We start from the raw sequence: 26,326 nt of genomic DNA on the forward strand, positions 1-26,326 counted from the left end.
ACGGCACCCGGAGGAAACCCTGAGGCGAAATGGACATAGTGGCTGAATTTGGTATTGCAGCGCTGGTCCAACTGGTCCGTTGACTATCATTGTGCACGTTCATGATGACACGTGAACGCTGTTTCATATGTGAACGCCGCTTTTTCATACGTGAACACGTGCAATGATAGTCAACGGCCAGCACGTTCATGTTATTGGGGCAATCCATCCCAGAATGCACTCTGTTCCTACCTGGAAGGAGGAGTGAAATCGCCTCATGCGCTTTTGAGCAACTTAATGCAAGTGGATGGGAGGAGAAATCTGGTGCTGTCTCTATTCATATATACCCTAAGGTGGTGAGTCCCTCTAGTACTCTAGTCTACTCTATATAGTTCTACTCTATATAAGTCCTCACTCTCGAGTCCTCGGAAAGAATGACCTCCGGCTCCAAGAGTTACAGAGAAACAAGATAAGAGTTAACAATGTAGTTCAGGTCAACTGTCCAAAAATCCTAACTCTGAAGGCAAATCGTGTAGCCTACCGGTAAATTAGGGTAATTGAAAATATATATTTTTGACCAAACAAGCAATAGACTTGATTTAACTAACAGTATGCTGCTATATACTGTACATAGCAACAAGAACCCCAAAAGGGGTTCCCGTCTTGAAGAGTAAGAACACCAAAAGGGGCCACTAAAGCCTGATTTATATTTTGTCGCAAGGCAGCTTAAAGCTGAACTACGTACCTTTCCTCTTCTACCCCGAATTTGAACCTGAATGGTAGCTCAATGGTAAACTGAAATGTTTGCCATTGAGCTAATAGAGCCTGCCGGCTTGCTCAGGGGATAAATTGAATCTTGACCTTCAGGTCAAGATTTGCATCAGATCATGTTGACCTTTGACACAATTGTGTCAATGTTTCAATGGAAGAGTAGGGAGACAACATTTTCTCTGTGATACAACGTATAAAATAGGGTTTACAGGGTAAAAACTACAGTCTACAAAACTACAAAATGTTACTATTCTGTAAAGAATTAAATCTGACATCCATTGACAGTTTGACATACCAAGCGTTGGCAGCTCCACTCAGAAACAGGATTATGTTGTGTTATGCTTCGCTAAGCAGGAAGCTCTTCCTTTTAAAGATGATACTGTTTTACCACAAGGCTTCCCGCTGTGCATTTCATAAATGTTTATCCCACACTGCTCCGGACCCTTCCCGTGACTATGTGAACCCTGCCGGTTCTCAGGAAAGACGAAAGAGAGAAGAGATACAAAAAATACAATGTACTGTAGGCTACATAAAGTTTTCTTTGACATGTTTGGTTACCTTCCTAAACAATCTAATGCTACGGCAGGCCAGCTAAATTCAACAAGATTCAGAAAAAAAAGAGGAAGAAACAGACATTTGAACATGAAGCAGATCTGATCATCTGACTGACATGAACAAATGGGGGGTGGATCCACTGGGGGTGGATGGATGGGGGGAGGGAGAGAGAGAGAGAGAGAGAGAGAGAGTGAGAGAGGAGAGAGATAGAGAGAGAGAGAAACAAAGAAACTGTTCAGTTACATTTAGCTAAACACCCACATCCAACTTTAATACTTTATACACTTGTCGCAGATCTAATATGTAGGCCATCACAATCAAAATGGCACCAGTAGGTGTAACAGCTAGCCTACCGTGACGTCAGCCTTGCATTCCCTATTTCCCAAAGCAAAATACTCATTGTTGACTTCTCTGGCAATTATATGCTATGCAAGGAGCCAGGAAATATCAATTATTCAATATATAACAATGGAGCTGACTAGCTGAGACAAAACAAAACAGTGGTAGCATTTCTGAATCCCCTTTCAAACAGAAGGCATTAGAGAGTGGTAATATCCTTAATGAGAAAGGCAACATGAAGAATGTAATATTGTCAGTAACTAAATTACAGTAATTTAAAGCTTGTATGGTTGCCCAACTATTCATCACTGTGTCACAGAGATAGAAAGGGCGAGAGGGGGGTCTGAGAGAGAGAGAGAGAGAGAGAGAGAGAGAGAGAGAGAGAGAGAGAGAGCGAGCGAGCGCAGACAGACATAGCTCTGGAGGCGCCAGCCGCGGCAGGATCAAAGAAGAACAACCTCGGGGAACCAAACAGTTAACTCCACTTAACCAATTGTCCTACACGCAGTATGTTGCTGCAGTGCAGGCCCAGCAGTTCCCATACTGTCGACAAGACTCTCACGTTGTGGTTTCTTTGAAGACGATTCGACTTGATTAACGAGGCTATACATAAACTATGCCAAAGAATTCCTTGATATAAACATGCCACTCCTCCGATTACTCAGATGACAGTCCTCTATTATTTTACTTGGTCGATTAACCTACTCTCATTAAGGAAGAGAACACAAAAGGACACAACACAGTCACAAGGACACAGCAACACAATTAAACAAATAGAAATACCCACACACTAGCGTGACTTTGGTAGCATGCATTGTGAACTATCTTTCACGGCGCATCTATAGGAGTTCGTGACAGGAGGGTTTGATGAAATATAATGTGAAATCGCGGACGATATCAATCAAAGATGAACACTTTCGGAAGCCTGGCCTATCAGAAAACGTTCGAGTGAGTCACATGGAGAGGCATGGCAACGTGATTGGTGGGCGGCAAGATGAGAGAGAAACTTGTGGAACTTCATTGAAGGAGAGGTAGGCCTACGTCCGTGCGTAAAACTGAGCTCACCGCTTAATTGCGCAGCATATCGTCACGAAAGAGTCGCATGCAACGGAACAAATTCTTCTTGAGAGTGAAACACGAAGCAATCAAGCAAACAACCGGGGATTGACTGACCAGCCAGCGGCAGAGAACTTGTATGGCACCCCATTCGTGCATGATGAATCCTGCACCGGGATCACCCAGCAACACTCCTGGGGAGACGTTACCAGGCGACCGCTGCGGAAAAATAGGAATTGATGCGCTCAAGAGGCTAGATCGGTCACCTGTTAGAAGATGTATAGACAAAAGTTTAAATCTGCCTTTTAGTGTGGAATCCTTAATATCAGACAAGACGCTGACCAGAACCCACCACTACTCTGCAGAGGCCGGTTCAGATGGGTCTGGGAGTCAGTCACCAGGGGACATTTACGCGCACAAGCGGCTCCAACGGAGTGGTGCAGCGGAGCTGTCCGACTGTACAAAACGAGAAGCAGCCGACCTCAGTGACAAGGAACAGAGTCCCTGGTTTCAGACTTCATACGCCTCCCCTCCAAGTGAGTTTGCTGTCATTCTCTCACCGTGTTGCATGCTTTAGTGAAGTGTAGCACTGACTATACTATAGCTACCCCGTCTCTGTAGGTCTATAAAGTATTGTATTTTATAAATCCTCGTTTCACTTTGGTATTCTATTAATTAAACAAGGTGACTTTGTGTTAATCCCTGACCCTGTATAATGTATTATATCATGTTCGCCAATTTTGTATCAATATACCGGTAGGTCTTATTTGTTGGCTGTGAGTGACCACCTGCCTGTCTTTCCAAATTAATTATAGGACTCCCCAGCCCGCCTTCATGTCCTCTACGGAAACACAAGAACAACAGAAAACCAAGAACTCCCTTTACAACTTCTCAGCTGCTTTCTCTGGAGAGGAAATTCCGTCAGAAACAGTACCTTTCTATCGCGGAAAGAGCGGAGTTCTCAAACTCCCTCAGCCTCACAGAGACCCAGGTCAAGATTTGGTTTCAGAATCGCCGGGCCAAGGCAAAGAGATTACAGGAGGCTGAACTGGAAAAATACAAGCTGGCGGCCAAGCCACTGCTCCCGGCCTTCGCCTTCCCCTTCCCCTTGAGCGCACACATGGGCCACCCGTCCCTGTACGGGGCCCTGCATGGACCGCGGCCTGCCTTACCGGTTCCAGGACTATTCGGTGGACCATATGGGATGTACTACTTGTCTTAACGTTCATTACTTCTTTTCTCCTCCAAGACTATGCCGTTGTCAATATGCTGCCTATTAGTTAACAGGCCTAATGATACACATTCGTTTCTAAACGCATACCAATTATACTAATTTTGCATAAAACGTTTTAAACGTTTGTTGACCGTTTCCCAAGAATACAAATATTTTTGGCCAGTAAAAAAAGAAATCCTTATACCAGACGAATGCCATCCCTGGGGCTAAAATGGTGATCTCCAGAAAACATTCTTAATAGGCCCTGCATGGTAATCAATATTGGAACAGGATTTCTTTTCTATCCCACCATTGAACCAAAATGATTAAAAAAAGATCCCCAAATTTCGCCCTGTAAGAACCATTCTGTTTTTATGTGAAATGTAAGGCTTTTGACATAAAATAAATGAGAAACTAACTTAGGCCTGAAATGTATTGACGGCATTTAATTTTAAGGATATTCCTATCTATAACTTTTATAATGCATCATGTTTGTGTGTGGGTACTCTGACACCTAGCTACTAGCCATGAATGTATGTGATCTTACTGAATTTAGTTTGCTTGGGGAGTCTAAAGAACTTCACATATTTAAAAGGGAAAAAAACGGTAATAGCCAAATTATATATGGCTGTGGAATTATTTGCAAAAACTTCACTTTAACTAGGAAATGGTTTACAATGGTATTTCCAAATAGCTTCAAATGACATAACCCTATAAGGTTACCATGAGCCATGCAGTAATTTCCATCATTTTGAATTCACAAAGTCACAAATGTGAATATATTTAAGAACTGCAGCTTTACAGTGACAATGGTTTAAACGTTTAGGAATTAATGTAAGGAAATTTCAAAACCTTGTGATACAAATGTTAAGTTCTCTTCCAAGACCAAAACCATGACATTCTACCAACGACAGTAGAAATTTGAATTGTAATGTATCATTATTGCTGGAAGTGTAAATAACAGTCAACTATTTTTGCAAACTTTTTAAAAAGATAAGTAATGGATTACGCATATATATATTTATAGTCATCAATGTACAGTGTATTGGTGGTGAAAATGTTTTTTACAACTATTAAAATGACTCCAAACAAGATATCTTGTGTGATTCCATTTATATATATTTTGTTAATAACAGACCTATAATTGTATCATTTATTGTAATTGTTTAAACTTTAAAAAATCAAACTATACAGAGGCCTCATAATTGTTAAACATGAAGCATAGTTTATACATTTTAAGCTATAGTCATCAGGCTGTCAACAACAAAACCACTGCCTTGGATTTCAAGAGCATCATGCTAATATACACGCATGAACAGGTTGAGAAAAGGAACCAGAAATTGGGCCAGTGCACTGGATGAAGATCAAGGCTCATGTAACAAGATTGTGTTCACCATTGTATCATCTGCAACGGAAAACACGGTTTGTAATATTCAGGAGTACTGTTGGTCCCATCTGTTAACGTCCAGATTGTCACCATGTGTAGGAAATGGGAGCCATGTAGGAGATGATAAATTATACACAACTTAAGGTATTCTGTGATCGCCTATATTGGCCTTCAGGTCCATGTCACTTAACACAGAGCTGTACAACACCTGGTATATGAAAATGTAGGCCTTTGCTTATAAAAAAAATATTCACAGTTAATGACACATTTTACATGAAATGTACTCAAGTTACAAGTACAACAAATCAAAATTTTAAGTTAGAGACAAGCTATAGTGGGTTTGATTTCAGTGCTTTATTTTCTCCTTCCTCGCCCTCTGAACCCTCGGACAGAGCCTGGACCAAAGCATACAGTCTTCGGGACCCTGAAACAATACAATACGGCGGCTGAAATTTGTATTTTATGTTGATAATAATATAGCAAGCATTATTAGATTGCTTGTAATTTTAAAAATTATTTATCGTTATATATTTTTCGCCTTAATTTGATGACAGTGTAGAGACAAGAGACATGGAGAGAGAGAGAGTAGGAGAGTGAAATGCAGCAAATGTTCTGGCCAACCAGGAATCAAACTGGGAACTCGCTGTCAGGCATTAGAGCCCTAACCACTTGGTTATCGGGTCACCCACATTTCTAATTATACAACATGGTTGGCATTATTATAAAAATGAGAAAATCTAGCCTATACATATGCAAAGCTTAATGGGGTGAGTAAATGATCAGAGAATCTGTTATTTTGGCAGTGAACTACCACTTTCATGCAGGAGGAAATGCAATCTGGAATATTTTCAGCCATGCAGACTGGGGTTTAATCCCTGCAACTAAATTGAAGCAACAATTGCAGTTGCATGTGAAGTTGTAGCACTAAGTGATGCTACATGAAAATGGCTAAATTATCTAAACAAACTCAATGCCAACATTTGGTCTTGGTGCTAAAACAGAATTTCCATTATTCAATTTTCACTTAGCTGAAATGCAGCCAATGTAGTGGCACATTCGATTGCCATGTCATGTGAAAACGTGGACAGATCTTTTTCTCTATAGTGCAAACACAGAACATCACTGTATCAGATAGCGTCATGACGTTGATAAAGAGAGCTTAAAGAGAGAGTAAGAGCGTGCTTACTGGTCGAGCAAGCATTAGTTTCAGCAAGAGAGACCACTTGGATAGAGCAAGCATGCTTGAACAGCGATAGAGAGAGAGCTTATAGTCACCTCTCACAAGAGTATTGTGACAAGTACTGTCCCGCTATACAAAGTAAACAAATGAACTGTCCCAACCAGCACTTTTACTGCCAAGTAGGGCATACAAAAACGACTCTCCCACTGCCCATGCCAGCAAGTTATGCTACATTTTTTAGCTAGTACCATACTGGCATTGTAGAGAAAACACAGCTTATGAAAAGAAAATAAACTTCACTGACCTGTAAGAGTAGCGTGGTTTAAGCTGCTCAGTGCTAGTGGCTGCAGCATCATGACAAGACGCTGTGTGTGCCTCCATGGTGGAAGAGCAAGCTGTGTGAAGAGCCTCCACCGTCTCTCCTTCCTGAGACAGATGAAGCTCCATGGCTTCCATCTCCTCACACACACCCTCCGCCTCACAGACATCCTCCATCACATCCATAGTTGTCTCTCTCTGTGCCATCTTCTCTTCCGTGGCTCTGCTGGTGAAGATATCAAGGTCAATGCAGTAAGATTATGCACATGAGCACACACACAGGCACACAAAATATAACAAAGATCCATTGATTTAGCTAAAGACATAATTTCTCTGGATACAAATGCAGTATTTTTTTATTTTAATAGTTAAACTGTACTTGTGCAACATGAACATAAGTTCTTATTTAGAGATAAATAAATGTCTTCTGACAAAATGTGGATTCAACCATTTACTCAAATAATGGTTTGTGATGCCATCTAGTGGACAAATGAAGATTGAGAGACAACCCACCTTTTGTCTTTTTTAGCCTTGTCAAATCTGAAATCAGGAGGGTACTTGTGAATAGTAATCATGTGGTCTTTCCTCTGTATACTGGTTCTGAACTTCTGTTCACAACCCTCCACCAGACACTGGTACTGGAAATAAGAGGCAGAGACAGAAATAAAAACCTAAATTATGTTTTACACTGGCAAAACAATGTGGAGAATGGTCAGGCTAGTTGAGGCTAACTGCAATTGACTATGCAGGTAGAGACTAGAGATACAAAGACGCATTGAGTGAGTAATTGAATTGAAGCTATATCTAAGCAACATGTTTGCTCAAGGTTGAGTCAAATTACCTAAATATGTACCTGCCAATTGTGTATGATTGGGCTGATTCATAGGAAAGAACATATAATTGTGATTTTTCTTTTTCTTTCAGACCAATATTCTGATTGTTGACTGATTGAACTGAAGTTCAATTCTGTATACTATAGTGTAACTACCACAAAATTAGATACTGTCAACATTATTTTATATTTCATTTAACAGGAACAAACAAATTACTACAGACAATAATCAGAAGTATTATTTCTTCCTGAATAATTACCAATTTCACTAATACTGTAGCTCAAACTTCAAGGTGATGACAAGTCCACTTAAAATATCTGTTTTTACAGCTAATAGACATTCAACATGATTCCGTTTTGGTCATCTGAATTTCATTAATAATATTAGTAGTCAATAGTCACTTGACTATTGTCAGCAAGCCGATTAAAATAAATCCACATGTTCAACTGAATTAAAAGGCAATCATAAAAAAATAAAGGCAACATAAAGTTCACTGTGTTGGATTACCGGTACCTATATCAAGCATGTTGATTTGCATACTGAAACTAATGGAAACCAATAGCTTCTTGGAAGGTCAAGAAAATTGTCAACAGTAAAGTGTAGAGTATATAACTTCTAGACAGTGAGCTAAACATGCATGGTCCTTTAGTATATATTTAGAACACTAGAATAACTTGTTTAGACTTGTAGTACGTACATGTGATTTTGGCTTGTTAAAATTACCATATCTTGCCTTTCGGCGAGGATACTAAAAAGGGAGTCATGCCACTCCTGAATGTGAATGTCTAGCAGACGGTTAGATGGCAGGGAGCGGCGACAGGAGCAGCACACATGTCTGTGTAGAGAGTTGTAGTGGTGCTCATATTCCTCCACGCTGCTGAACACCTGGCTGCACCCAGAGATGTGACAGCCAAACTCACACACACTGTTCAAAGCACAATAGAAAAGGGAAGGAGAGAGTTTCATAAATACACGGAAACGTGAAAACGTGAGTCACATTACATGAGAAACCCTTTCCTGCCATGGTAGCGTTGATAAAGGGGGTGGTCTGAATGGCTGCTGCCATGATTGTAGATGTCATTTCATTTGCAATGTGGGCGTTGGTGTTGGGTAGCTTGCCTTGCGCTAAAAAGTATTTCACACACTTTAACACCAGTACACTTGTGACAATAAACAGAAGTTGCCGTTTGGTAAATGCTCTTGTCCAGTCCAGAGCAACTAAACAGCATAAATTCTATTTGGGCTGTCCTTGACTGAAGACATTTTTAGATCACTATAATAATAATTTTAAATGTGTCCTATTGAAGTGGATGGCACACTACAACTATACCAACAAGAGCCGGAAAACAACTTTCAGCACAATTTCATGAACGATAGAAACATTGACAGAATCCTTCAGAAGGACATCTGGAATGCAGTCTGTGTTATTCACTTTCGGAGAAATGTTAACAGAATGACGAGGAGATGATTATCAATATCAATAGCTAACCCATCAAGACCTGGGGCAGTTCTACAAATGCCTTGGCTTCTAAATCAATGGTTCTCACACTTTCAAGATTTTTCCAAAATGTTCAAAAAGATGCTTTCCAAGTTTTAATGAGTTAATAATTAGTCAGATTATCACATCTTTTAGCACCATGGGGACTGAGATCTTTCTTCCCCCTCTCGCCCTCTGTGAGTATACACATTTGGACTGTGCAGTGCGTATTTGATGCACTGTTTACATATAACTTAATCATTCTTCAGTGTGGATGCTAACGTAATGGTGTGAACAATGGCCATTCAAATATAAAAACTTAAAAGTTGTGCTAGAAAAGAGCATAACAGAATACAAATGTGCATGAGCCTAAGTGGAAAAATAATTGGTGTGGAATGGCCTTAATATGCTCTGCTCTCTTGGTTTTTGGCAGTCTGGCTGCTGCGTTCTGAATAACGTACAGAGCATGTGTGTCAGGACAAGCAAATAGCAGTTACAGCATGTCATCTGGTTAAATAACATACATCACATGTGAACATTAAGTAACAAAGATACATCTGGAAGGATTACATAAGTAAAATCCATCTGAACAGGCAATGAGTACAGACACAAAAAATAAGTATTGCATAGTGCATAAGGATTGCAATACATTATTGCATGAATAGTGTACTGTTGTATTATTATTATTATTATACCTGAGTTTTGGCTTGTCATCCGGCTCCAAAGTATACAGGTTTTGTATATACAAGTGTCTAAGAACGTCTCCATCCTGTAAAGTTAATCACAATACACATTCAGGGAGCAAATGGAAGCAAATCTGAGAGTGAACTGAACGAAACAGACCTTCAGAAAGGTCTGAAACAAGTCATGAGTGAATCATGTGTTCTGAAATCGTCTGTGTTCATTTCGTCTCTGGTCCACTTGGTTCCATTTGTACACTAATAAAGTTAACAGTGCAAACTAGTAGCCATTTACCATTACCTCAATTGGTGAAAACAAGTAGGCTAGGCTACTGTACAATTAGCTCTGGTCCATAGCCACTGCTTCTACGTTACTTGAATGTTTCCATTTTCCAATACTTTAAAACATCTACTCACTACCTAGCCCTACCTACCTAGCCCTGACGAATCTACTCACTACCTAGCCCTACCTACCTAGCCCTGACGAATCTCTCTACGAGAGATTCGTCAGAATCGAAAAAAACCTCTACGAGATTAACGAGAATCTAAACTTTTGGGCTACTCACTACCATTTGACCCCCAATCAAACCCTTGATGCTGAGCAGGGTCACATTTTTACATTTTATGATGATGTATTACCGTATATTATTAAGAGATAAACTACCCAGCATCAAAGTAATTAAAATCAACTCCAAATTGTAACATATATGAACGTGAACAAATTACACAGAATCACCAGTAATAAAACATACATGTCAGCCCTTGACTTATGTATAAACAGCGCCACTTTACAATACAGTTACTTTTACTTGAAACAGAGCATTTCTACATTGTGTTGAGTACGTCTGTACGTACACCACTTTTACCTCAAATAACTCGTGGTCCTTGTTTACATGGATCCGTTGAGGGGTGAAGGTAAACGGCGTTGGTGTGTTATCATCTTTACAACCTTCATTCTGTACCAATTCCTTTGAGCACTGAGTGTCAATTGTTATGATGCCTTCAGTGCTCTTCGCCAGATAGTCGCTATCTGTTAAAAGTCGTATTAATTCTGGATCTAACATTGTTTCTACTAGTAGTACACACTTTCATACTGAGCTCCAACAGCAGCCCTCTTTGGAATTGGTATTGTGGCGCGCACTTACTACGTCACTTCTGACCGGCAGGCTTTCATTAGCTATACACTATGGATATACACCGCCATCTATCGGTTGTGTCGTGTAGAGCAGTGATTCTCAAACTGATGTAGGGTAAGCAGGGGCCTTAAAGCCATATCTATGCTTAGAGCTCTATGGCACTGGGCAGGGTCTTCAACGTTTTTCAGGCCAAGGAGGACCCCTTAGCTGAGAGAAAGATGAAGAAGCCAGGGACCCTCACTACATATTGTATAAAATTGTGTTGCAGATTAAACCTTTTTCCTAAATTTCATAATGTTTTGTGTTGACCTGTACCTTCCTTGGACTACTATAGCCATTCTGCAATCTAATAAATAATCAATAGCTTCAGCCTTCTATGCACTGTCAAATGTTGTGTTGGATTCCATGTTAATGTATATTTTCAGACATTTAAACACTAAAGCTGTAAATGATTACACCCTTCTCTCTTGGTCTGTCCTTTACCTCTACACCAGAACAAATCTCATTGCCAAAAATAGCCGACCTGTATGCTTGTAGATCTGCTATTTTTGGCTAAAGTCCTGATCAGAAGATGCTAGGGTTCAAGTGGTTAATGCAAATGACCCACACAAAGATTTGGTGCTCCACTCCTGTGTTGTATTGTAATTCTGAGGATCTCCTAGGGGTCCCGGACCCCCTGGTGTAGGGCCTTAGCAATCAATGACCTCAGTTTCTTTCCCGTCAGGTCACAGGATACATACAGGTAGAGTGCAGAGCAAAGGGAAAGAGACATAAAACAGGTTTAAAATAAATAGAACAAATAAAGATATTAGATAGCGTATGTGAAAAAGCAGATCTGTACTGTATACATGATATTTAGCACGTTAGCATCTTATGCAGGTATTTACATAGGGTATTAGAAACATTAGCCTCATACGAAGGTGAAAAAAAAAGTAGCAGCAGGAAGTACAAAGTTTCTTAAGGTGTTGTTTCGAGGACCAGTTTGTGCAGCATGGAAAGTTAAAAACACCATGTGTTGCACAGTTAAAATAAAAACCACCTCAGGCAGGTCGTTCCAAAATCACAAACAACATTGGGGAGACTTGAGCACAAATATATAGCAAACAGATGAGAACACTTTTCCTTTAGTGCTTTACTGTGTACCCGTCCTATATTAATTCATATTGCTTTGTGGGTGGGCACTGGGCATCACAAATGAAATATATAGAGACCACATTAAATAGATTTTCTGGTAGCACACATTTATCTTGTTGCACAAAAGACTGCACAGCACTTCCTCAGATGGACTGGTATTTTCCAGCATTCAATGTAGTGCCACTGCCAGCTTTACCATCTGTTACAATAAATAACCTTGTTCCTATAATTTGTTTGTGCTCAACAGTCACAGATGTGTCTGTTGACTGTAGAATCTGAAGTCTGCCTGTGTGTCTGTGTCTGCGATCTCAAAAAAACGCTAGACCACTCAGCGGCAGTTTTCTTGTGCACACTCGTCCATAGGTCACCTTCAAGTACCTCCACTTAGCCCCCCACATTTGATACTATTTGTATTGTTTATAACTTTATATATATTTACTTGATCAATTTTCCAATATACAGTTTATTGAAGATGATGTCCCTGTGTATGTGTGTAAAAGAACCCCAAGCACCCCTTGAAACAAGATAATGGAGCTTTGAGTTGGAAACATAAGAAATGTGTTCAGTCAAGTACATACATTAATGCTTGTTATGACAAATATTCAAATGATTCCAATTCTCCTCTTTGTTTTTCACATTTTATACTTCTTGAAATATTTATTTTATAATATTATTTTTCTTGATAAATTTTACTATACAGTAGAACAGTCCATCCTTGGATGGCCATCAGAATTGTGTGAAATGCAATACTAAGAAAGTGAAGGGAGTGCAGGGAGAGTTTTGTCAAAACGCGAGGTTCTCGTGGTGAGAACTAAACAGACACATTTGATAAAAGGGGAACAGGGGTAGGGCCAATTGGCAGGCAGAATCTTTTTTTAGCGGTGCTAGATGGTCCAATGTGTGGCTTTGTGTGTCCCCGGTGACATCACATGGCATCCAAGTCAATGGCAAACCTGTATTCCGTGTAAACGTTTTAGGCCCACGGGGCCTAAAAAGTTTACACATTGAAAAGATATATATGATTTATTAGGCCCACAGGGGCCTAATAAATCAAATATATTTTTTAAATGAGGTCAGCGACATTCATCGGCATCTCCTCCACAGTGGTGTTGTAGAATGTCTCGATGTCACGCAGAGTGCGCTTATCGTCCTCTGTCACCATGTTGATGGCCACACCCTTCCTACCAAAGCGACCACCACGGCCAATCCTGTGGATGTAGTTCTCCCTGTTGGTGGGCAGATCGTAGTTGATGACCAGGGACACCTGCTGCACGTCGATACCTCTTGCCAGAAGGTCAGTGGTGATGAGGACTCGACTGGAACCAGAGCGGAACTCCTTCATGATCACATCTCTCTCCTTCTGGTCCATGTCTCCGTGCAGGGCAGAGACAGTAAAGTCCCTAGCATGCATTTTCTCTGTGAGCCAGTCCACCTTCCTCCTGGTGTTGATGAAGATGACAGCCTGGGTGATTGTCAGGGTCTCGTACAAGTCACACAGTGTATCCAACTTCCACTCCTCCTTCTCCACATTGATGTAGAACTGGCGGATACCCTCCAGGGTTAGCTCCTCTTTCTTCACCAGGATCTGCACAGGATTACGCATGAACTTGTTGGTGACCTCCAGGACATCACTGGGCATGGTGGCAGACAGCAGCACAACCTGTGTGTCTGTCTCTAATTTCTGGAAAATCTCGTAGATCTGTTCTTTGAAGCCTCTGCTCAACATCTCGTCAGCCTCGTCCAGCACAAACATCTTGATGTTTTTTGAGGAGAGGTGCTTGCGGTTGAGCATGTCAAAGACACGTCCGGGGGTTCCTACCACAATATGTGGGGCCTCGGCCTGAAGCTTCGTCGCATCGTTGCGGACGTTAGTCCCTCCGATGCAGGCATGGCAGTTGACACCCATGTAGTCCCCAAGGGCCATGATCACCTTCTGGATCTGCTGAGCAAGTTCCCTGGTAGGGGCAAGTACCAGTGACTGTGTGCCCTTAAGCTCCACATTGATCTGCTGCAGGATGGAGATGGCAAAGGTAGCAGTCTTCCCCGTCCCGGACTGGGCCTGAGCAATCACATCATGACCTTTGATGCAAGGGATAATGGCTCTCTGCTGGATAGCAGAGGGTTTCTCAAAACCATAGGCGTAGATTCCCCTGAGAAGATTCTCATGCAGGTTCATCTCATCAAAACTATCCACGATTTCGGTCCAGGTACTTTCAATGATTCCATCTGGCTCCATGCCCTCAGGACCATTGGCTTTGTCTCTGTCTTCATAGTTGGCTGACATTATTAGCTGAAATATTTTAATTTGATTCTATAATGAAGTATGGCAGCCAAAAGTTAGAGTCATATACTGTACATCATAGTTATGTCATATAGATGACTGATGTCATAGATGAATGAGGTCATAAAAACGACAGGAGTGTTTTTCATGCAAAACAAATGAAATGGATTCAGAAGCACGAAAAAACCCTAGTTTGACATGTCACATGCTACGTAAAGTATAATGAAATTTAGAACATTTTGCCATACGTTGGTTGTTAATGGTACCCCAACTTTCAGCAGCTGTCAAAAATGGAATAGAAACCAATGTGGGATGTGTTAGTAGACACCTTTACAAACATTGGTGAGAAATGTATTCCCAGATTTTATCCCAGAATATCCCTTGACTATGACAGGTTTTGCAGGTTTTCATAGTAATCTGCCCTACAGTCGCAATCAGAGAGGCAACGTTGCTGTGTGCCTCAGGTCATCACGGGCTGACCACCACTCCACTAGCCTCCAAATTTGCCACAGACCCATCATCACTTCTGTCTATGATCTAGGCTTATTATCCCACCTCTTTTGCCCATAAGGCCCACTCTACGCAACGTCATCAAACGGCGACGCGCACCTATGGGAACATCATTCTACAGGCTACAGGTTTCTGCGTTACACTTTTTATTTGTATTTTTTATTACTTGTGCAAGCAGAGCGTGTGCAAGTAATGTTTTGGCTGCATATGTCGTTGACACCCTTGACCAATCAGGGTGCTGTGTGCGTACGTTGGTGAGTGGTGACACCCTCGGCCAATCAGAGCGCTGCGTGCGTTGGTGACACCCTCGGCCAATCAGGGATTGTGCATTTTTAGTGGTCCCCTCGACCAATTAGGGATTGTGAATGGGTTTTGACTGGACAATAGAATTGTTATACTTCTTTGCAACACATCGTAATTTGTGGAAAGTTTTTTTTAACAGTTTTTCAGGAATTTTGTTTTCGATTGGTGTAAGTTTTATTTTAAATGTTTGTTTATGGGTTTGCCATTGACAATGCAAGGATAAATTAGGTTATATGTCCCTCAAATATGACGTAAATTTGTGGCAACACAAACATGAAATGCCATTGACATTTGACAATGAATGGAAAATGTACGTGACATCATATGTAGCCGAGCAAATTGGCTAACCAATCACATAAATTCAGTTGTTCATGAGATGATGTATCAAATGTATAATGATAAGAGCACTCCTCACTTCACACGGGTGTGATTTCTTATCATTCTTTTAATGTTTGTTTAGAGCACTTTAAACGAACATTACCAGTCAAAAGTACTCTAAACAAACATTAAAAGTCCATAGACTTGGTTGCTATATGAGTCCATGACGTCATGTTAAAAGTGCTCTAAACAAACATTACCAGGCAAAAGTGCTCTAGTCTAAACAAACATTAAAAGCCCATAGACTTGGCTGCCATATGACGTAATTCCTAAAGCCAGACATTGGAGGGGATAGCGCCCCTCAATAATGCTAAATAGCATAAAATAATTATTTGGTTATTTAACAGTGTGCACAAACTATTTGCAGCTGAATAGTCTAGTGACATATTAGATAGCTCGAACCAGTGCTGGTTGTCTTTCTAGAGCCCGCTGCAGTGGTGTTCGATCCGAACTTAAACCGGGATGCCGAATATAATAATAATTCAAGCAGTCTTTCTTTCTGTGTTGGACTATGGAGATGCCATCTATGGAAAAGCTGCTCCTCAAGCCCTTGGATGCAGTTTATCATTCTGCTTTGCGATTTATATCTGGTGAACCTTACAGAACTGCATCCGATATGACAGAGTGGGTTGGCCCTCCTTGGCCGACAGACGAAATACACAAAAAATAATCCCTCAAAAATAATCACACTTGTGTGAAGTGAGGGGCGCTCTTATCATCATACATCATCACATTCTGTGCTCAGCCAATGAAGTCATCACATTCCGTCGTACAAACACATAGTGCTGTGCATAGTAACGCCCCTCAAATATTGTCACATTTTATTTTACTATTTAATTTCCATTTCTGCTAACTAGCAAGATTTTATATTACTCCAGACTGTATGACGGAAGCATTTGAAAAATGTGGGAGGCAACAGTCTGGCTCGTGGGACTAAGCAGTTTGCAACCCAGACACACAGACACTCAGCCAGGAGCAAAAATATAACCTCCAGCCCTAACCATTGATTGGGCCTGGCGGAGACAATAAGTCGTTAGGGTTTTGTTCAAGCGCAACACTTGCTCTTCTTCAGGGAATACTTGTTCTTCCATCGTGTGACTACGCTCACACTGCTGAGGTTGACGTTTACATTTTTGCTTTTGGGCTCTACATAACTGTCTTTGTGGATGTCTTCTACTAATGCCAGGAAAGCCTTCTCAATGTTGATGTTGTCCTTAGCGCTCGTCTCCGTAAAAGCAATGCCATGCTCCCTTGCAGTCTGCTCCCCATCGGCTGTTGGTACGACTCTCTTGTCCTCCATGTCACACTTGTTCCCTAGCAGCATAATCCTAACATCGTCACTTGCATGCTTACGGATGCAGCGCAGCCATTTGCTGATATTTTCAAAGCTCTTGCGATTAGCTACGTCATAGACCAGCATGATGCCCATGGCTCCTCTGTAGTAGGAGGTGGTGATGGTGTGGAACCTCTCCTGGCCCGCTGTGTCCCATATCTGTAGTTTGATCCTCTTTCCTTGCACCTCAATGATTTTCATCTTGAAGTCTATTCCAATGGTGGAGATGTACGCCGCGTTGAAGGCGTCGTCGCTGTAGCGGCACAGTAGGGATGTCTTTCCCACGGCCGACTCGCCAATCAGAAGCAGCTTGAACAGCGAGTCATAAGTGGACGTCTTCCTTGCCATTGAAGTAGAAACACTTGTGTTCCCTCGGACAACCCTGATGGGCTGTGATGGATCCAAATTAATGTTAGAATCTTTGATCTGTTGAGCAGCTTAGTTTGGTTATCTAGTCTGTTGGCTTAAATACTGACCTAAATAAATACTGACATATCGTGACATCACCAGTTACACCACAGTAACGTAACTGGTGATGTCACAACATGTGTTGTGACATCTGAGATCAACTCCCCTTGATCCAGATATCTTTTGACAATATCTGATTAATTTAATTAGTTTATAGGCAGTGATATGCTTATGGTTAGGCATTGGTTTCGTGTTGTTTCATTCATTTATCTTCATTAAGATTATGTTAATAACCTATATTTAAAGTTAGCATTTAGTGTGGTTTAAGGTTAAGGTTAGGAATAGGATAAAGAGCCATCAGTCATTCTGTGAATGGCTAATCTCTGGCACTGTAGGACCGATTGGCGTGAAACTATGCACACAACACACAAGTCCCAAGTAAGAATCTCATCATCATAAGCATATGTACATAAATACATATTATGAACATTAATATACAGTACTTAAAAAGGTAATTCATTACTTGGAGTCTTGGACAACTATATGTCTCCCGGCTCTCCCTGGTGTTTCTCCTCTTCTTGTTTCTTCTTCTCCGATTCCACTATCTCGAAGAATTCGGCCTCAATGCGTGCAATCATCTCCTCTGGGTTCTCCTCTCCATCCCCCTCCGGGTTGGTAGACTCCTCCTTGCTCTGTTCAGAGCGGCTGCGCTCCTTCATACGCATCTCTCGATGCCGTGCCTCCAAGATCTTCTCTCGCTTGGTCTCACGCTCAAACATCTGACCAAGAAAGACAAATTGTCACGCACTCTCTCTCTCGTGTACCTCACCATGTCTATATTCATGTTGTCATGTCATGTATAAACAAAGGTTTGGATGTTTGAACTTGGCAAACAACTTGGCAAATAAAGCCTTTGTGTGCGCTGCCCCTGTAGCTTGGAATAACTGACAGATCTGAAGCTAAGGACTTGATCACCCTATAATGTCTTTTAAAAGTTTCCTACAACTGCTTCCCCTACAAAAGTACAAATACAACATAAAAATAAAATAAAGATTTGTACATTTTAACATTGGCCCTTGCTCTCAGAGTTGATGATTAGCATTTATGAAAGTGAAACAGCTGGAGCTGCGTTCTTACTTCGGTGACCAGGGTTTTCTCGTTCTTCTGCAAGGTGCAGAGGCCTGGGGAGATCTCCAGCAGGGTGGCAGTACCCAGCTGGGAACCACAGGCCAGGAAACGCCCATTGTCCTGCACTCGTTGACAGAACAGAGCCTCATCACATACCTGAGTACAACAAAAACAAAAAGTTACAACAGGCCAATCACACACACACAGTGCTTGCCAAGATTAGTGAATGATATCTGCTGCAGTGCAGAGATATATTTTTTCTATGGGACATGGACAGACAGATACAGAGATCTCCATAATGGGCATATTGGTCAGATCGGTGGTGCGATGTACAGTACATAGCCCTCACACGATAGATGTGAACCTCTAGTGTCCAAAATAGGGGTTGATTACTGTATGAATCGATAATTCTATCGGTTAAATCAATTACTTTCATGAACTGTTGCAACCCTAGTAGAGAACATACTTTGAGTCGCAGTGTAGCATCATTCTGCTTGAAGAGAATGTCCCACACGTCTAACGTTCCATCTGTCTTGACGGTGAAGAACACTGAGGGACGAACTGGACTCCAGCAGGCGTCCATCAAGTATGACGTCTGGTAGCTTCCAGGGATGAGAATTTCATATTAGCTTGACTTGTCTCAGGACAGGCCTGGGCTATATGGATCTTTTTCTAAACGTATATTTCCGACCTCCGTTTAAAAAATAATCCCTGCCCATACGACAAAGATATCTGTATCCACACACAAGCGCAGAAACGCATTGAACACAGGAGAAAATCACTGCAGTACCAACCACGCTATTTGATGCGATTGCATTCACACACCTCTCTCTCTCTCTCTCTCTCTCTCAGCAGATCCTTTAATTGCTTGGTGGTGACGTGGACGTGGTGCAGTTGATGGAACAATGATAAGTTTGAACAACTGGATAGATATCCGTGTAGTTTCCATGCATAGTAAAAATTACATGTGCTAATGAGCGGTGACGTCATCGTGTGTGTGTGTGTGTGTGTGTGTGTGTGTGTGTGTGTGTGTGTTGCCATTTTGAATATGTGACTTACCCTGTGGACATGATGGAGGACTCCTTGATGTCTTCAGACCAGATGCGAGCTGTCCAGTCCCCCACCGTGAGGAAGTTTTTGGGGAAGAAGGGGTTTCTTTGCAGAGCATAGATGGGGCCGTGGTGACTTCCGTACGTGCATACAATCTTCTCTGCCGCTGTCTTGGCCTTGCGGTTACAAGACACCACAAGCCCTTGTTCTGTTCCCACCATGAACTTCGTAGGCTGAAGACACAGATGAGGTTAAATTTAAAATAAAATAGCCCTCTTTGTATGCCGCTCATTTACTGACCTGCAATCTGGGACCCCATTGGCGAAAAATAGTAAAAAACAGCGCCCTCTTCTGTTTTTTTCCTTGAATTTGACTCTTGAATTTGCTGCCCAATAGAATGTGGATAACAGATGTTGGCCCGTTTGGTTGACCCTCAGCCCTCCTCTTCCGGTGAGGCATTTATGTTTTCATTCCACTAAACCCCCTCCCCCCCATGTACACACGTTCTGAATGCCCATGACGACAGATTCAGTAGCACGGCTTGGAATCTGTTCTTGAGAGATTAACTGACCTGAGGTAACCATGACTCACCATGGTGGGCTCAAACTCTAGGGACATAGCACCTAAGGCGTTGTCCGGATTGCTTTTCTTGTTGAGGTCCAGCACCAGCCTCTCCGTAGGCTCACTCATCTTGCGGATGTCCCACCACAGCACCTAACAGACACAGGCAGACAGAGGGACAGTGCATTGGTCACCTTCCTCAACGATGTCACATAAAGAAACAACGCCTTCGACAAATGGACCCTTGTGGGTCCAATTGGTTTCATGTTACGCTCTCAAGAGTTACATTATTCTTAAAAGCTAGTCTACATAATTAGCGAATGTAAAATAATTGTTATTTCGATCAACGTTGTCTGTTATCTCTCCTAGGGTACCACATCAATACAGCATGGAATTGTGGACAAAATCTTATACGATAACAAAATATTCTTTCGTTTTGGGCCTGAGAGGCTAAATCTCATCAAATGGTGCCTCAAATCACGAATAAATAATGGCCCTTGATATGAAAAGGGTTGAAAACCACTGCTTTACACCACTGGAGGTGGCAGGTGCAGTGAAAGGCCAACAGAGGCTAGGCTGACCTGGCCGTCGCTGGACGCAGAGAAAGTATCACTTCCAGTCTTTGATTGCAACCAGATGACTTTATAGACAGGGTCCCGGTGGCTGTGCTCAATTGTGGACATTTCCACTGGCTGGCCACCTTTGCGAGTGTCCCAGTAGGCTGAGAAAGAAATGTCACTAAGTCATACGGTTATACAAACACACACAGGCACTTATAGGAAGTTATTCCAAATTTGTTACAAACTTTCAAGAATTGTTAATTGCCTTAAAAAATAAAAATATTATTATTATTATTATTATTTGAATAGCCAAAATATAAAACACTGTTCAAGCGGTTTAACTGGTATTGATGCTATACTAACTCATTTGGTTGGGGACCCCCTGTGCACAAGTTCAAAACATTATATTTGAATTCCAGAGACAGATAAAACTGGTTGAATGACGTAGTCATGCTGCCATGATGCTGCCATGATGCCATGATGCGAACCATATGATATTTCTAAGACTATTGTCTTACAATGACAGGGCAAGACATCAAGAAAGAGATAACATGACAGAGAGAGAGAATGGAAGTCAGATGTTGTTATAACCCACCAATCTGTCCATTGTAGCTGCCCCCAACCAGGATGTGTGAGTCTTTGGGATTGTACTCCAGGCACACAAGAGGAGACACCGGTTTCACAGTCATCTCTGGCTTATTGGGGTTCTCTGGGAACACATATTATAATATAATATTATAGGTTATATCAGTTTGCCATACTTGTCAGCTCAAGACCAAAAAAGATAGAGATAGATTTGGTGTCTCCGAGTCGGGACACAAACTTTACAAAATATATTGTGAATTAAACCCTAAAATATCCGAGCTCACAACACTTCAGAAAATCTGACATTTTGAGAAAATATAAATTTAAATATAAATTGCGAATATTTACTTGTCACGTAAAAATGTGTCTGCGACCACTAGGCCAGCAGTTCACATACAGTAATTGTTCCCTCTTCACTAATGAGGTCTGAACAAGGCTGTATATATACAGAGGTTGGACATTTGTTCAATGCTTGTCTCCAAATAATCATTGCTACATACATACCAATGTCCCATATGTAGGAGTCAAAACTCATGTCTTTTGTGGCTTTCTGGAACTCCAGGCAGGAGTAGGCCACAGCCAGCTTCCGGCTTCCATCAGGTTGCCAGGACAGGCAGGTGACTGTTCGCTTGACCTCATTAGGGTCTCTGGAAAGGAAAATGGTGATAGAACCATACTGGCAACCATACATGCGATTGTCTTTTCACATCTTAGTATCTCAGTATTTTTCAGCTTTCTTTTTTAGATTTTTTAGAAGTTGAACAAACATACATCAATAACTGTATACGTAGCTGTATTGGTATTGCTGCTATTATTTGTTTTTGTCAAAGCACCTGAAAACACTGACAGTCTTGGCTGAGGGCTGCTCTTGGGCCTCCTCTACCTCGTCCTCATCCGCAAAGTATTGCTGATAACTGTCTATTGCGTTGTTCTGTTTGATGCAGTGTTCCATGACCTGTGTGAGGGAAGGACACAACCACCTTAGCAGTGCTTCTTGAATGACCATGCCTAGGCATTTTTGACAACCGCACATTATTCGTGTAGCCTATACAACTATACAATCTACAAGCAGAACTACAAGCTCACAACATATCACATTGCTGTTAGCATCGTGCACAAGAAACTTGCCACTCTCTCCGGATAAACAGACATCTCTCTTATAGCCTCCTAACGAGCCAAATTACCAAGTTCCCAAAGCTGCTAATGAGGATCTCCTTGTAGCTTACAGCTGGTTTCCTATCAATCGTATTTGCATGTTGTACCCCAGGTATAACTACTACACTTTGAGTCACAAACTGAAGAATGATGAACCGGGACACTCACTCCTCCCAGCTGTAGTATGGCGTTGACATATTGCTCATTCTTTTCGACTTTCTTCCTGAAGCGAATGGTCTGCTCAGCATCTTGAGGGTTGACATCTTTGGGCCAGCCCCCCTCCATGTGGTTCATGCCACGGCTCACTGTTTCAATGTGCTTCGTGTTCACCTGAACAGAAAACAAGACAAGGCGGTGTTCACCGGCAGGTTACAGATGGTGCTGTGTGTTTCCAGATGGTCTACCCAGCGTTGAACTGACCTATACATATGGCCTGGGCCCTTACTGTATGTACAGGTCAGTCAACGCTGGGTTGGTGATGCTGTTGTTGTTAGGGCCACTGTACTGTATTTGCCCTTGTGGAATTTGTCCTCTGCATTTACCCATCCCAACTATTAGGGGCAGTGCTGCCTAATATCTAATCATTGTACTCATTTGAAAGAGTGTCCTACAGTACATACACGTATTTCGTAATTGAGTGGCTGATGGGCTCTCTTTGGAAAAGTAATGGTGTCCTTTATTATGCCCTTGTGGAATTTCGGAGACCAATTCCAGGTTTAATGTCAGTACCTTGCTCAAGGGCATTGGCAGTACGAGTATTGTGCAATGGATGAGAACCTTGTGAAGAAACTGAAGGTTAGACTAGGTTTATAAAGGTTTTAATAGGACCTGCCTTAAGTTAGCAGTTAGTGAAACAGTACTGTAGGTCAATGGTTCTTAAAGTGGGGTCCGGGGACCCTAGGGGTTCCAGGGGGTTGTAACAGGGGGTCACCAGAAACCAATAAACCATTTTACTGCCATGTATTAGAAAACCTACATCTACAAGGTTTTGAACAACACAAATCTTGTATGAGGGTCCCTGGAACAAAATATTTTCAGATTGGGGTCCATCAGCCAAATACGTATTAATTTGGGTATCCTTGATATGAAAAGGTTTGAGAACCACTGCTGTAAATGTACCAGATTATGCAGCCTACATAACACGTAGTCTATTTATCACCATGCAAAATAAACTACATATACAGTAACAGGACATGCAGAACGTCCCGCCTGCGTCTGCTTACCTCATGCCCAGACATCTCTTGTGAGCACTGTATGGCAACATCACAGGGGTCTCTCTCTATGAAGTTGGCAGCCAAAGATGGATCGGGGAGAATGTCCACATGTAACTCAGCAGGCCGATCAGAGAAGTTGCATTGTCGGCCAAACTCGCTGCGATTCTTGGTGTACACGTAGACTATCTCCATTTTGTGATCTGCAATTAGTGGGAAATGTATAGCCAATGATGATCTGTTGGTTTTTGTAATTATCTGTGTTGATTTTCTGTGATTTATCCAGAATAATAAAAAGTTCTTCAATAATCATTCAGTGATGATATTAATAACCATAGGCCATAGCCTCTGCAGGCATGCCTGGCTACTTTACAGTGTTTGAGTTTGAGACCATTTTCAAAGCATACCTTCTTTTTTTGTTTGCCAATTTCACTTTGAGGTCCGACCTGTACGGCACGTCCCCAGACTTCTCAGGTGCATGCCCTCTCTTCCTGTGTCCATACACCAGAGACAAATTCAGGCAAGCATTCAATTCTCGATTTGAAGGGATTTTGATTATGATAGCGACTCTAATGAATTTATGGCGCTTTTCTAAACAATGTTACATATTATTGCTTTTACAGACCGTGTTAAAAACAGCAAACAACAAAGCAAAATCAGAATGCAACATTATTACTGAATCATACGGACAGACAGACATTATCTAATTTAACATTTGTGGAGTTGGTCACCTGACCAAAAGCGGTTAACAAAACTGGTCGACATGTTCTGTTGCCCCAACAGGGGCAGAAACGGGCAGAAACAAGGCCACAACCACGCTATTTACACACACTACAACTCGCTTACAATTCGCAAACCTGGCAACACTTCTCCGTGTTCTCATAGGCCCTCCAGGCCCGCCCCCACAGCTACTTTTCACTCTCACAATCGGCCATCTTGCTTTTTACTTCGATGCGCGAGTGGACATTTAATGCAAATACATTAATTATAGCTCCAGCAAGCAAACACAAACACCTCAACTCCATCTCATTGTGAATAAGAATTCCGAGGGGAAAAATAATTTTTGGAACGCCACTTTCACCCAGTATGAAGCTAAATGTGGAAGCCGTGTGTGTCACACCAACACTGGTGACCCAGAGAATCCTGTGCCGATTCTCAGGCATCTGGCCTGAGGCACTGCCTGCGAGTTGGCTCTGCGTGCGCTTTTTCCAACTCTCACTGATTTATCCAGCTCACACGTCAATCACAGTCAGCAGCTCTCAGCCTGCACACACACGCACGTCTGTCTTGCGCACACGCGCACACACACACACACACACACACACACACACACACACACACAGACACACAGGAATAGGCATGCAGGCTAAGGCGAGTGGCAATTTATTGCAAATAAATTATTTATAGGTCCAGCAAGCAAATCATGATGGTCTGTAGGTCACAATCACATTCCGATTTGAGGGGTTGTGTTTTGTATGACATTTTGGCCAGTAGTTTTATATCTATCTCAGCTTTTGCCTGATAGCACACATGCTAACAGTGCTGACCACAACGTTAGCAGCATTTGATGACAGCTTGCCATAGCAACGTACAGTGTGCGCAGACCTAACGTGAGCTTCTGGGACAGAAACTTGCGTTTTCATGACAGCAGCAGCTGCTGCACCCTGTGATAGATACTGTGCTAAAGATGCTAAAGCAACACAAAACAACATCCACACGCAAAACAAACCAGGGACCAGGGTTGCCACATATCGTGGATGTGAGAGTGAAACAAGCAACCAGGTCTATACAAATGTTAATAGGCCAGTTCAAAGTAGGTAAATCAGAAATGGTCCGGAAATTAGTCTTAAAATAATCAATTATAGTGTTGACTGTCACACTTTGTTGTCTAATGTTGTTTCAGAGCAGTGGAACTCAAACATTTCCATGTCAAGGACTACCAATAGATAAACAAGTCCAAAGTAGCTTATAATGATCAGACTTGGCAACACTGTCTCTAGGTTGAACGTTCGACTTTACAAGCTCACACATATGAAATATGTTTTTTTTAATCTTCAAACTGAGACATATTTGATGATAATACTGTTAGCACAGTCATCATACTCCAAGAGCATACAAATGGAACCAAATGGACCCTGATTTTCCCAGAGAGCAAATGGTATCAAATGGGGGTCTGTGGTAACCTGACGCTGCCAGATCCAAAAAGCTTGCTACACAAATTTGTTTCACAGCTTATTTGGATCTGGGATCTCTGAGGGGGTTGAGCTAACGCAGATCCGACCCGTACCGAACCAATCAGCGTGAGCTAAGGGCGGGATATGTGCGAAACCGGATGTGAAGCTATATAGACACGTCAATATGATTGGTTGTGTTTGCACGCCCACACGGTGATAGACAGACGCTCCCATCCAATCATCTACCATGTATCTTGAAAAAAAGGAACAGCCCCGTCATCGAATTTGATTCCGCGATCCCAGATCCCAATAAGCTGTTAAACAAATTTGTGTAGCAAGCTTTTTGGATCTGGCAGCGTCAGGTTAGGTCTGTGGCCTAATGCATTTCAAACTGGGGCTTCTTGGTATTATATTCTCTGCATATCTTATCAACTTGGGGTGAATATTTCACCACAATACTTTACTGAATATTTCACAAGAATATAACACAAGAGTCAAATGTACGGTCAAATGTAATCACAATATAGGCTACAGATGTAAATATTTATGACACAGTAAAATGTCGAAAATTAGTGCTATCCCCCCCCCACACACACACACACACACACGACAGGCAAGGCTGTTGTTTGCA

At 41.8% G+C, this 26,326-nt stretch overlaps 5 protein-coding genes across 5 annotated transcripts; 1 reads left to right on the plus strand and 4 right to left on the minus strand.

Moving 5' to 3' along the window:
- The first annotated feature begins 2,706 nt into the window (after nt 1-2,706).
- Nucleotides 2,707-5,007, plus strand: msx3 (muscle segment homeobox 3). The gene is made up of 2 exons (XM_080782669.1): nt 2,707-3,236; nt 3,516-5,007. The coding sequence occupies exons 1-2, from the start codon at nt 2,840-2,842 to the stop codon at nt 3,920-3,922; spliced, it is 804 nt and encodes a 267-aa protein (XP_080638795.1). The 5' UTR covers nt 2,707-2,839; the 3' UTR covers nt 3,923-5,007.
- Nucleotides 5,008-5,039: 32 nt separating this feature from the next.
- Nucleotides 5,040-10,899, minus strand: znf511 (zinc finger protein 511). Its single transcript, XM_080782668.1, has 6 exons — nt 10,655-10,899; nt 9,804-9,877; nt 8,355-8,556; nt 7,312-7,436; nt 6,785-7,024; nt 5,040-5,724 (listed from the first exon to the last, which is right to left on the minus strand). The coding sequence occupies exons 1-6, from the start codon at nt 10,850-10,852 to the stop codon at nt 5,655-5,657; spliced, it is 909 nt and encodes a 302-aa protein (XP_080638794.1). The 5' UTR covers nt 10,853-10,899; the 3' UTR covers nt 5,040-5,654.
- Nucleotides 10,900-13,121: 2,222 nt separating this feature from the next.
- Nucleotides 13,122-14,342, minus strand: LOC308327903 (eukaryotic initiation factor 4A-I-like; the record flags this gene model as incomplete). Its single annotated transcript, XM_080781533.1, has 1 exon — nt 13,122-14,342. One exon carries the CDS (start codon nt 14,340-14,342, stop codon nt 13,122-13,124), a length of 1,221 nt encoding a protein of 406 aa, XP_080637659.1.
- Nucleotides 14,343-16,575: 2,233 nt separating this feature from the next.
- Nucleotides 16,576-17,211, minus strand: LOC308328283 (ras-related protein Rab-10-like; the record flags this gene model as incomplete). Its single annotated transcript, XM_080782052.1, has 1 exon — nt 16,576-17,211. The coding sequence occupies one exon, from the start codon at nt 17,209-17,211 to the stop codon at nt 16,576-16,578; it is 636 nt and encodes a 211-aa protein (XP_080638178.1).
- Nucleotides 17,212-17,810: 599 nt separating this feature from the next.
- Nucleotides 17,811-23,716, minus strand: dnai2b (dynein, axonemal, intermediate chain 2b; the record flags this gene model as incomplete). Its single annotated transcript, XM_080782053.1, has 11 exons — nt 17,811-18,050; nt 18,409-18,555; nt 18,866-19,001; nt 19,459-19,682; nt 20,041-20,163; nt 20,592-20,731; nt 21,166-21,279; nt 21,660-21,802; nt 21,989-22,110; nt 22,479-22,640; nt 23,534-23,716. 11 exons carry the CDS (start codon nt 23,714-23,716, stop codon nt 17,811-17,813), a joined length of 1,734 nt encoding a protein of 577 aa, XP_080638179.1.
- Nucleotides 23,717-26,326: the final 2,610 nt, after the last annotated feature.

This window comes from Protomyctophum bolini (assembly GCF_963924005.1).
Source record: "Protomyctophum bolini genome assembly, chromosome: 14".
NCBI lineage: Eukaryota > Metazoa > Chordata > Actinopteri > Myctophiformes > Myctophidae > Protomyctophum > Protomyctophum bolini.

What these genes read in the sequence shown, in the direction of transcription:
- msx3 (XM_080782669.1), top strand. Translation starts at nt 2,840, where the DNA reads ATGGCACCCCATTCGTGCATGATGAATCCTGCACCGGGATCACCCAGC. An exon ending in TTCATACGCCTCCCCTCCAA is followed by an intron (nt 3,237 to 3,515) that starts GTGAGTTTGCTG and finishes AATTAATTATAG; the next exon opens with GACTCCCCAGCCCGCCTTCA.
- znf511 (XM_080782668.1), bottom strand. Translation starts at nt 10,852, where the DNA reads ATGTTAGATCCAGAATTAATACGACTTTTAACAGATAGCGACTATCTG. An exon ending in AGGACCACGAGTTATTTGAG is followed by an intron (nt 9,878 to 10,654) that starts GTAAAAGTGGTG and finishes TTAACTTTACAG; the next exon opens with GATGGAGACGTTCTTAGACA. An exon ending in AAACCACGCTACTCTTACAG is followed by an intron (nt 5,725 to 6,784) that starts GTCAGTGAAGTT and finishes GTATTGTTTCAG; the next exon opens with GGTCCCGAAGACTGTATGCT.